This window comes from Rutidosis leptorrhynchoides, chromosome 4 (genome assembly GCF_046630445.1).
Source record: "Rutidosis leptorrhynchoides isolate AG116_Rl617_1_P2 chromosome 4, CSIRO_AGI_Rlap_v1, whole genome shotgun sequence".
NCBI lineage: Eukaryota > Viridiplantae > Streptophyta > Magnoliopsida > Asterales > Asteraceae > Rutidosis > Rutidosis leptorrhynchoides.
In genome coordinates this window covers 130,722,667-130,733,914 of record NC_092336.1, presented here as the reverse complement: position 1 = coordinate 130,733,914, position 11,248 = coordinate 130,722,667, and the positions used below count along the sequence as shown (strand labels likewise).

The following is an 11,248-nucleotide window of genomic DNA, read 5'->3' as shown; positions in this document are numbered from 1 at the left end:
TTTAGCAAGTTGGACATATTTCTACTTAGCATTGCGTTCAAACAACGATGGCAGGATTTTTAAGTATTTGCGTTAGAAAGAAAACATTCTGATCATTGTCCAATAACGCTACGGGATAAAGTAATTAATTACGGGGCCTAAACTTTTTATAATTATGATTTTTGGTTATAAGATAAGGAAATGAAAGATGTAGTAAAGAGAAGGTGGTAAAATTTTCAACTTAAAACAACACAATAATGTCATATGTGGTTAAATCAGCTTAAAACAAGGCTCTTTCCAAGAATAATGTCATCTGTAGAGAAATCGGCTTCTTTCCTAAATGTTCCTCTACCGAAATCCAGATTATACGAGTCGGTCAAACCTTCAACTAAGCCGTATTCAGGGATGATTCCAAGTTCCGCCTTTGCTTTCTCCACCGACGCAAAGAAATGCTGCATCAAACCGTTTCCAAAATATGTCAACACAACATAATAAACTAGAGGTGACAAAATGAGCGGGTCAGGTGAGTTGGACAATAACCATTGTCTCAAAAACTTGAAATATACCTGGTCCCGGAACGGAAACGCTTTCTTTTTCCCAAAATCGAACTCCTTAGGATTGTAGTGAATGATCTCGGGCTCAGGGAATCCACCAGCCTGCAAAAAAAAAAAAAATGCACATTCGGTCTTATATATTCTTGAATTCATAATTTCAGTGCTTTTGAAAAAAAAAAAAAAAAAAAAATATCATAATTTTGGTAAATTTATGTAAAATTACTTTAGCACAAGCTCTTGCGAGTCCATCGAAGGTAACATATCTATCTCCTGATATGTTGTATACTTGCTTAGCTGCTTTTTCGTTTCCTAGAACCTTAATAAAAGCTGTAGCCAAATCCTGCATTTGGTCAATGTTGACTCATCATGATAGTTTTTAGGTTTTTTTAAGTCGATGTGTTCTGAAATATGATACGATTTCACTTCTTACCTTTACATGACCAAGTTGAGTTACTTGTAAACCAGAGTTAGGAATCGGGATTGGTCGGCCTGCTTTTAATCTATGGAAAAACCATTCTTCAACAGGGTTGTAGTTCAATGGGCCATAAATATAAACTGGTCTAATAGAGGTGTAGTTAACACCCTTTGACTCCAATAAGGCCTCGGTTTCGAGCTTCCCCTTGTGTCGACTTTTAGGATCAACCGCATCAGTCTATCACGAATATTAACACGTCCATAATTTAAAATGTGACACGAAAATATACATTGTACTGACAAGTCCCATGAAAATTATTATGTAGGCATGTTATTTGACAACAGGACTCTTGTGGATCAATATTAGTAGCATCAACTTGTAATGATGATACGGATTATGGGATATAGGTGGCAAAATAGACCCATTGGCACGTTAGGTAACGGGTCAAACCGACTTACTTCAGAGTTATGACCCTTCTGAATATTTCACCCGGTGCTCAGTGTACCTACTTCGACATGTTAGAATCAAACTATGACCCAAACTGTCCCATTTATCAAAAAATAGATCTAAACTGACACCTCTAGTATGGACAAAGAGACGAATTAACACGATTTTAATAAATAAAAAAAATGCCACAAATTTCTTGTAAGCATAAAAAAAAAGTCGCTAAACGGACCTCACAATGTGGCAAAAGATCAGATTTGAGGTAAACACCAGCTGAAGAACAGTATATGTACCTGTAGTTTATTTAATTAATTATTAGTGGTATGAAATATAAATATAAAAGTAAATGAAAACAAAGTTAACTTCCAATTATCACTTGATCATTCTTATGTGATTTTACAAAGTTTATATTAGTAACTTACTGTTCTAAATTTGGCAATGCATCCAATATAGGCTCCACCTCTTCGGCCTCACGACCTGAGATTTTTTTTATAATCATGCACCAATATTCCAAAAAAATTTTGAAGAAAAAGTTATAACTAGTTATGATTCTACACACCATTGATATCATATACAACATCGAAGCCTTCAGCAGCAAGACTAGTTTGCACAAAATCATAATCCTTCCTATCACCTTTTAAGTGCAATATCTACAACATGAATAACAATCATAACTAGTTTCAAACACAGATTATTAATCTGTAAAATAAATTTACACCTTGTCACGAACCTTTGATTTAAAAGAATTGTAAGCATCCTCTGATTCACCGGGTAATATTTGTGTAATGGGTGCCTTTCCTCTAGTGAACAGAGTAATCTACACACATTAAAATATTATCGAAGTTCATTAAATATATTTATGACATTATAAATTATAGTATATGAAATTGCAAATTAACCTGATGGCCCTCTTCAACAAGTAGTCTTGAAAGAAAGATTCCGATGAAGCGTGTGCCTCCCATTACTAGAATTTTCTTGGCACTTGATGCCACCACATTCAAAGATCCTTTTGGTTGACATACTTTTCTCTTGTACTGAATGCATATACCAAACTCAGTTTCCGAAGAAGAAAAACGAAGGGAATCAAGAATTTGACTTTTTAAGTCAAACCTAGTACTTAACTACTAACTAAATTCGAATTTGATAAGGATAATGGTACCAGGTTTTCGCTATGTATATCTATGGATTGTACTTATCATAAAGTTCAATGCTTTCATCAATATTTTCTCAAAAGGCCTATTATTTAAATCAGTCTTAATAAACTAAGTATTGAATTCAAATTTTGACCTTAATCATTGCTTAATGACACAGGTACAACATTTAATTTAATCATGTATAAACTGAAAGGAATTCACTTTGACTTTTGAGGTCAAATTTCAAAGATAATTACTACTTTTGTAGTTCAAGATTGATCATAATTGTGCAACAACTTTTAAGCACCAACATTTTGTGATGAATATAATGGCATCAAGTTTGTATCTTTTCAAGATTTAGTAATATTTGATAATCTTGAAGATAACAAGAAGTAAGGAACAAATGATTGCCTTTAAAAAAAGGAACAAATGATTGAAGATGAAACGGGTAGAGTGGTATTTTGTACCTGAATGGAGGTGATGAATTTGGTGCCACAAAAAGTGGATTGAGAAGATGGTAGAAGTGAAACAGAGTTTTGCAACTTGAAATTATGCTGCACAGTTGCAAGGCTACCTGCCATTGAGAAGCCTGTGAAGATGAATATGAGATGAGGGTGTGATTAATGAAGAAGATGATGATGGTGTAAAAACCATATATTGTGATGCCTGTTTGTGAGTCTCATTTTTAAGAGAAGAAGGATAACAATTGACCCCACACACTTGTTCATTTGGTTATATCCATGAACTACACTCTCAACCATATCTTTCTTTGTTTCCTTATGTGGCCTATGTGAGTATGTATGTGATTAGCTAGCTTCAAAGCAAATATCAACACTTTTGGACTTTTTTATATATATAAACATAAACAGAAACATAAAATGATAAGATTTTTACCGTTGAATCTACGAGAGTATTTTTTTACTTAAATGTGCGTAGTCTAATTGTTCAACCTACGAGAGAGTATTTTTTTTTTTTTTTATTAAAATGTACGTGGTCTAAACGAGGTTATCTCGTGATCGTTTTTGACTCTTTGACCACCTATAAAATATGGTGTTAGTGATGTTTGAATACGATATATGAGGATATTAGAACCCTAAGCATTAGACATTTTTATAAAGGACTTTATAATTAATTGATTTGAAAATATAAACTATATACAATCATTAGAAACTTTCTTCAAATATGAATAAACTATACACAATCGTTAGAACCTTTCTTCAAATATGAATATGAATATAAGTATGAATATGAATTCGAATTAAGAAAATGAGAAAAGGTATTACTAATTACTTTACTAATTTAAATTATTTGAAAGTGGAATATTTTTCTTTCCAAAGAAAAAGTATTACTAATACGAATATTTCTTATTTTCTTGCTAATACATTGTAAAATTTAAATTGTAAAATGTAGAATTCCATGAAAAATGGATCATGATTTTCTAGCAAATTCTACGTTTGTAAAAAACTAAAATTTAGGCACAAGTACAGGGACTATTTTGCATCTTCTAAAACTTGAGGGACTGTTCATGACCTTTACATATGTTTCCATTTAGGGTTTAACAGCTCAAGGGGGTTTATGGGATCTCCGTTGATTACCTTTCATCACTCAAAAATTCATCATGTGGATGATTCGAAGAACCTCTTCCATTGCTCTTAGGTGACATTCTATTTTCTCATATACATTTATATATGATTTTATCCCGCCTTTGTTATCTTGTTATATATCCCAAATTTTTAAATTTTAGAAATGAATGATCTTGTTAAAGCATCACTTTTGATTCAATTCGTTTGAGGGTTATAATGGGATTTCATTTCTATAGCTGAAAGTTTGTTCTTTACTTCAAAAATTGATCAAAAAGTTGTGAATTGGGAAGGGTGATTAATACGTATATGTCAATGTATGTATATGTTGATATGTTCTTTTCAAAGGCAAAATATATATAGATATATCTCATGTGATATGTGTGTGTAGCTATATTGTCTATTTGATAATTATGACTTAGAAAATGTGTAAAGCATTCTTGATGGTTATGAACAAAAGATGATATGATTGGGTGCTTGATATCATTAATTATTGGAGTGTATAACTTTAATGATTATTATTGTTAAATGCAGTAATAAATACTGCAGGTCACAAACATTTTCAGCTGCCACAATTCGTTCTTACCATGCCGAACACAAAATAATAGATACTAGTCCAGTGAAGAAAACTATGTTCTTGGAACCGTCATGTGGGCCCCTGTTGTTAAAGAAATATTATTCCGGGATACATTTTAAAGCCATTTCAAGCCATGACTATTCTTCAATGGCTGTTACAAAAAACAGTAACGAGGATTCTGATGACTTGAAAGATGGTTTTTCTGAGCTGGAAGCTTCTAGCCCCGATAATGAAATTGATGCTGGTATTCTCTCTGATCCCGAGCTTTCTGAAGATGAAGATGATACTACACCTGAGAGAAACCGTAAACAAAAACGGGGATTTTCAGTATTGTACAAGGCTATTGTGGATTCACCAACAGTTCCCGTTCAAAAGGCACTCGATAAGTGGCTTGAAAAAGGAGAAAGTGTCAGCAGAGAAGACATATCTTCTGTTTTGATTACATTTAGGAGACGTAAAATGTTTGACAAAGCTTTGCAGGTTCATTTAATAGTTCTATACTTGCACCGATATACATTTGATCGCAATTTATATGTGATATATCATGTAATACATTGGAAGTCAAAGAACTAGAGATGTAACATTGTGTTAACAGCTACAATTCATAATCTCTAGAGGTCGTTATCCTAAATTTTCCAAGGTTTCAAATCTTGCTTCTTGGGAAGTATAATGACAGGACTTTCTAGAGAGTACTTAGAAACTTGTGGAGTAATTGGATGTTGACCAAGTTTGACTTTGACTGATTTTCCAAGTAATCTCGAGTTTTGGCTTGGTTTGACTGAGTTTGACCGAGATTTCTCGGCCCGGAGCTTTCAAAAGCCGAGTACTCGCCAAGTAATTCCGAGTTCTACAACCTTGAAGTTTACAAATATCTATTTGATATAGGTGCCAAAATGGGTCGGTGGGTACATGTCAAAACTTGTGGTCCAAATGGGCAATTTTTTGGTATTGGCTAAAAGTTGTTTGGGCTTAACCGGAATACTTTGTGTAAGATTCTAAATGCTTTTAAGAATTAGTTAATGTGTCAAATAGGAGTTTTATCCATTTAAGTATGTGGTTGGTGACTAGATGGGTATTTAGGTGCTCGTTTAAGATGTTTTTTTCTGAAGATCTGCGGAACATGTCTGTAAAGAATATGTGACCTAAAGGTTTTAATGATGAATAGTGAAGACTGTTTGTTTCTATGTCTGCAAAATAACTTAATCCTGTCTGCAATACTTAGAAGCATATTTCTAAGTCTGCGTGTTTGCGGACAAAATAAGACATAATTATATCTTATGTCTTCAGAAAAACAAACACTCTGCACTAAAAACTTATGTAGGTGCATATACATAAGACATAATAAGATCGATCTGCAGACCGAACACAGATTACACCTTAGGCTACAAAATCTCTAAGTTTTCAATGATATAAAGATCTAAAAAACACAAATATCTTGTTTTAATCATCAGTGCGTTGTCTTCATTATACGTGTCGTTTAACTAATATTTGTTAACCCTCTAATGTTAATTAATGTAGTATCTTTGTCCTGCAGCTGTCAGAGTGGTTGGAGTCTCGAAAGCAATTAGATTTTGATGAAAACGATTATTCTGCTCGTGTCGATTTGTTAGGTAAAGTTCGTGGCCTAAAAGCTGCGGAAAACTACGTTGAAAAGATCCCTGAGTCATTTAAAGGCGAGATGGTCTACCAAACCCTTCTAGCCAAGTGTGTTTATTTCAATCATACTGCAAAATCTGAACAGGTCTTCAACAAAATGAAGGTTATGAAATTACCGATAACGAACTTTTCTTGCAACCAGATGCTCCTTTTATATAAAAGAAACAATATGAAAAAGGTTGCTGATGTGTTGCTGTTAATGGCGAAAGAAAATGTGAAACCGACACTTTCTACTTATAGATTGTTAATAGACATCAAAGGCCAGAGTAATGATATTAACGGAATGGAACAAATTGTTGAGACGATGAAGGAAGAGGACGTAGAGATGGATTTCAAGACACAGGTGACAGCTTGTATATCCTAATCTTGCTTTGTTACTTTATTCTGGTTAGCCGACAGTTTTACATATGTTATGATAAAAGCTCTAACAATCACAAAATGGCCTAGTGGTTGGTGTCCTGTTCAAACCTCACTAGTAGCAATTCTTGGGGTGGTTAGGGAGAGGGTGGGTCGGAAATGGTCACTGGATAAGCCTCAATGGCCTGGCTGCGTACATCTGAGTAAAAAAGTTCGCCCGTAAACTAAACGTGGAAAACCTCGTCCGTTTATGATAAAAGCTCTTGGACATTCAAAAAGCTTTATCAAAAACTCAAAGGCTATGTTTTTTTATTGTTTCGTATTAAAAATCCTGAGAGAAAATATCATGTTGAGAGAAAATATCATGTTGACCAAGTTTGACTTCGACCGGTTTTGACCGAGTTTTGATCAATTTTACGAATAATTTCGAGTTTTGGCTGATTTTTGACCGATTTTTCGAGCAATCCGTAGTTTTAGTCAAATTTGATCGAGTTTTGATCAAGTTTGACTAAGTTTGACCTAGTTTGACTGAGTTCTTGCCTAGTACTCCCTGAGCTGCAAAAACCGAGTACTCGCCGAGTAATTCCGAGTTGGTTTAGTTGGATGAACCTTCAGTTTTCCAAATTGCTAGTTACCCAAATAACCCAACAAAACAAAAAAATTGAAACTTTGCAACCTTGAATAGCAGTTCTGAAGTTGGTTACACAAAATAAATATTGCATTAAGTTTTGTAACTTACTAATGCAAGTGGCCTTCTTTTCTGGCGGGAAAAATGTTGGTTAGAAAATCGTTGGTTAAAAAAGTCATTATGCTGATTGATTTGTGCTGATTAAATCTGATGGAGATTATTTTCATGCATAACGTCTGATTAAATTTAATTTATAAATCTAATCTAGTAATGCCTTTGACAACAGGCGATTTTGGCTAGGCACTATTTATACGCAGGTCATAAAGAAAAAGCAAAAGACGTTCTACAACAAATGGAAGGGAGTGACTTAAAACAAAACCGTCGCGTTTGTTCTGAATTACTTCCACTTTACGCGACACTTGGAAGTATCGATGATGTCACTAAAGTCTGGGAGGTATGCAAGTCGAATCCACAGTTTGATGAATGCATGAACGCTATCGATGCATACGGAAAACTAAATAAAGTTGAAGAAGCCGAAGCGGTGTTTGACCAAACGGGTACTCTGTATCAAAAAATATCATCTAAGCATTATGCTGTGATGCTAAAAGTTTATGCGAATAATAAAATGTTATCGAAAGGAAAGAATCTAGTGAAACAAATGGCAGAAAGTGGTTTCAAAATCGGACCTTTGACTTGGGACGCTTTAGTCAAACTATATGTTGAAGCAGGCGAGGTTGAAAAAGCTGATTCGATTTTGCGTAGGGCTTCAGAGCAAAACAGATCAAAACCATTTTTTGATACTTATATGACTATATTGGATCAGTATGCAAAAAAAGGTGATGTACATAATGCTGAGAAGATATTTTATAGGATGAAGCAAGATGGTTATGTCGCGAGGTTGAAACAATATCATACTCTTTTACAAACGTATATAAACGCTAAGGCTCCTGCTTATGGATTTAGAGAACGGATTAAAGCCGATAATGTGTTCCCGAATAGATTGTTGGAAGGACAGTTGGCTAGAGTTGATGCTTTTAAGAAAACTGCGGTGTCTGATTTGTTGGATTAAGGATGTTTTTATCATAATACATGTTGCTACTACAAACTGAATTAGTTTGTACTCTTTGGTTGTTAAATAAAATTGTTGGTCCATTAGTATTATTATTCACTAGAACTAGAATGGTTAGTTTGTACGTTATATAAATACATGTTCACATGGTTTTAGTTTTGTAATCTTTATTAAAACAAATGATGAGTTCAATAATTTTTACTCTGTTTCGTCCACACAATTTAGTCCAAGAAAATAAAGAGGGAAATGGTGAAGAAAAATTAAATTAATATGATTTGTTACATGTCATTGTGTGTGAGAATATTTATGAAAATTTGAGTGATTGTGTGAAATTATTTATGTCAAATAGAAGGCATCAAGTATTTATGCAGACAGAGCGAGAAGAGAGTATATCCTTTAAATTCGTATCTCATACGATGATGTGTGATCATAACAAACTCAATATGTTTTTTTTTTCAAAAACAACGAGAAACATTTATAACAACCGAAAACGTTTTCGAAAAGAAAACGAAATCAAGAGGTACAAAAGAGGAAACCGGCGCGACACATACCTAGAAAGCAAAAACAACAAACTATCTATACCGAGACACACAACCTAATTTGAAACTAAACAATAAGAGTATCAGTTGCCCGAAACCCAAACTAAAAAGAAAAAAAAACCACAGAAGCAAACTAAGCGATGAAATACAAATGCTAGAGATTACAACAAAACATGAGCACGTGAGACCGAAAAAGTAACACACTATAACTCATATGTCTTTAATGAACACGTCGAATTTCACCATTTCCGCACCTTGAACCACTTTTTTTCTTATGCTTTTGCTTAAACTTGTTCATAACGCGCGGACGCAGGATATCCGGTTCACTCTCAACCATACTTGTTATTATATTGTCAAAAGCTTTGAAGGCCTCATCGGTCATGTTGTGCATTGACGACAACGTAGTGCCTCCATTTCCATCACGTTATATATAATGCACGACATTCGTCCTTTAAACCTTGTTACACTAGACCGTTAAATGGATGCACATGCAAGTCACATGAGGGGTAGTTTGGTGTTTTCAATTTCAACTATCAAAGCAAAGAAGTAGAAGGAATGGAGAAAGGAAAATGGCAAAGGTGTTCTTACTGGTTTGAGGGTTAGTTTTAATTGTTTCCTTATTCTCATGAATTATTTTTTTCATGTGTCATCATCTAAGAACTAATTTGGTTTTTCAAACTAACGACAATTAAGTCATAATGGGTTTGGTAATGAGGGAGTTAACGGCTCAAGATGCTCTCAACTCGTTTCACGAGGTTGGTCATTAATGGCTCAATTTGAACCTGTGACGACCCGGGAATTTCCGACTAAATTTAAACTTAATCTTTATATGATTTCGATACTATAAGCAAAGTATGTAATGTTGAGTCTAGAAAATTTTGAAATGATGTTCATATATTCAATTGACCTTCGACTACTCTCGACGATTCACGAACAATTAATTGTAAATAGATATGTGTGTATGTATATATATAAATAATAATTCGAAATATAATTTGAAGTAATATATGTTGTTATTAAAAATTAATAAAATGAAAATGGGATATTATAATAATTAATAATTATCATTTAAAATATATTTCTAAATATAAATAAAGTATATTAAAAATAAATATTAAATGATTGTAATACTCGTTTGATGTTTCGTTTGATATTAAGCAAGTCAAATTCAAACTTATGTAATTTTAAAATAAACGGTAATACGAAGATGTGTTCTATAAATTTTAGGCTTATTAAAAATGTATTTAGGAACTATCTGTTAAGTTTTAACACTTTTTATATTTCACCCATAAATGAGAGGGACAGTTGATGTAATTTTTATTTAATAATTTATGACCAAATTTTATACCATCATGACTGAAATAAATAAAGATGATTAATATAAAATTTTGGGATTTTTCAAAGGACTTTTATTCGCCACTGATTAGCAACGGTATACGAATTACTATCCCTAATAAACTGTCGGTAGAGCGATTTCATTATTGAGGCTGCTTTCTTTTAATATTAACACGTTTAAAATTTAATATATTATAATTATTATTATATTATTATTATTATTATTATTATTATTATTATTCGATTACTATGTGTGATTGGAAAATTTTTGCTGTACGGTTTCCTTTCCCTTTCCATCTATCTAATTTATATTTATATTCTAATCTATAATTAAAGATTTCATGAGATTCTAATGTTGGATAGTGTGTTTGTCCATCACATAAACATATACATAAAAATATATGGAAGACATATATTTACACATACAATTAAAATGCACATTAGGAGACCCACTTGTGCCACCTTCATATTTTTTTCCCCAAATATCAATATATATAGATAATAAAATAACACCGATTCTTTTGATAGAGAAATTGAACACCCACCATTTCTTTTTCCTTCTATTTCTGTTCCAATCAAGACAACCCAAAACACACCATTATTTTTACTCGTGTTGATTATCTCTCAAAACCGAAACCATTTTGCTTGCTACTGATAATACTCATTTAATCATTCCATTTATGTTTGAAGACCAACTACAACTATATGGTTCTATACTACTACATGCTATCTTCGGTTCATTGAGTACCCAAGGCGAAATCATCCACCATCTTTCTTTCTTTCTGTTTTCTATCGAACCAAAGTCATCACCTAAGATCACCACACCTCACACCTTCTTCTTCCTATTTCTTGCTTCGAGAGTCACCACCTCCACCCTACATCACCACCTTAACAATCACCACGATCTTAATTACTATAAACAACCACCGTGAATCACTACAAATTATTGTTTCATCTCCATTAATGATTGTCACCTTCACCC

The 11,248-nt window shown here is 33.2% G+C and overlaps 2 protein-coding genes across 2 annotated transcripts; one reads left to right on the top strand and one right to left on the bottom strand.

Annotated features, from left to right (window-relative positions):
- Nucleotides 1-202: 202 nt before the first annotated feature.
- Nucleotides 203-3,191, bottom strand: LOC139840155 (chloroplast stem-loop binding protein of 41 kDa b, chloroplastic-like). The gene is made up of 10 exons (XM_071830379.1): nt 2,993-3,191; nt 2,292-2,426; nt 2,123-2,209; nt 1,952-2,042; nt 1,815-1,869; nt 1,625-1,685; nt 964-1,185; nt 757-873; nt 546-635; nt 203-431 (listed from the first exon to the last, which is right to left on the bottom strand). The coding sequence occupies exons 1-10, from the start codon at nt 3,104-3,106 to the stop codon at nt 255-257; spliced, it is 1,149 nt and encodes a 382-aa protein (XP_071686480.1). The 5' UTR covers nt 3,107-3,191; the 3' UTR covers nt 203-254.
- Nucleotides 3,192-4,668: 1,477 nt separating this feature from the next.
- LOC139843944 (pentatricopeptide repeat-containing protein At1g80270, mitochondrial-like) lies at nt 4,669-8,496 on the top strand. The gene is made up of 3 exons (XM_071834132.1): nt 4,669-5,162; nt 6,217-6,681; nt 7,610-8,496. Exons 1-3 carry the CDS (start codon nt 4,737-4,739, stop codon nt 8,390-8,392), a joined length of 1,674 nt encoding a protein of 557 aa, XP_071690233.1. The 5' UTR covers nt 4,669-4,736; the 3' UTR covers nt 8,393-8,496.
- The last annotated feature ends 2,752 nt before the right edge of the window (nt 8,497-11,248 follow it).

What these genes read in the sequence shown, in the direction of transcription:
- LOC139843944 (XM_071834132.1), top strand. Translation starts at nt 4,737, where the DNA reads ATGTTCTTGGAACCGTCATGTGGGCCCCTGTTGTTAAAGAAATATTAT. An exon ending in TGTTTGACAAAGCTTTGCAG is followed by an intron (nt 5,163 to 6,216) that starts GTTCATTTAATA and finishes TTTGTCCTGCAG; the next exon opens with CTGTCAGAGTGGTTGGAGTC. An exon ending in AGATGGATTTCAAGACACAG is followed by an intron (nt 6,682 to 7,609) that starts GTGACAGCTTGT and finishes CTTTGACAACAG; the next exon opens with GCGATTTTGGCTAGGCACTA.
- LOC139840155 (XM_071830379.1), bottom strand. Translation starts at nt 3,106, where the DNA reads ATGGCAGGTAGCCTTGCAACTGTGCAGCATAATTTCAAGTTGCAAAAC. An exon ending in ACAATTCTTTTAAATCAAAG is followed by an intron (nt 2,043 to 2,122) that starts GTTCGTGACAAG and finishes TTCATGTTGTAG; the next exon opens with ATATTGCACTTAAAAGGTGA. An exon ending in ATCTTTTGCCACATTGTGAG is followed by an intron (nt 1,186 to 1,624) that starts GTCCGTTTAGCG and finishes TATTCGTGATAG; the next exon opens with ACTGATGCGGTTGATCCTAA.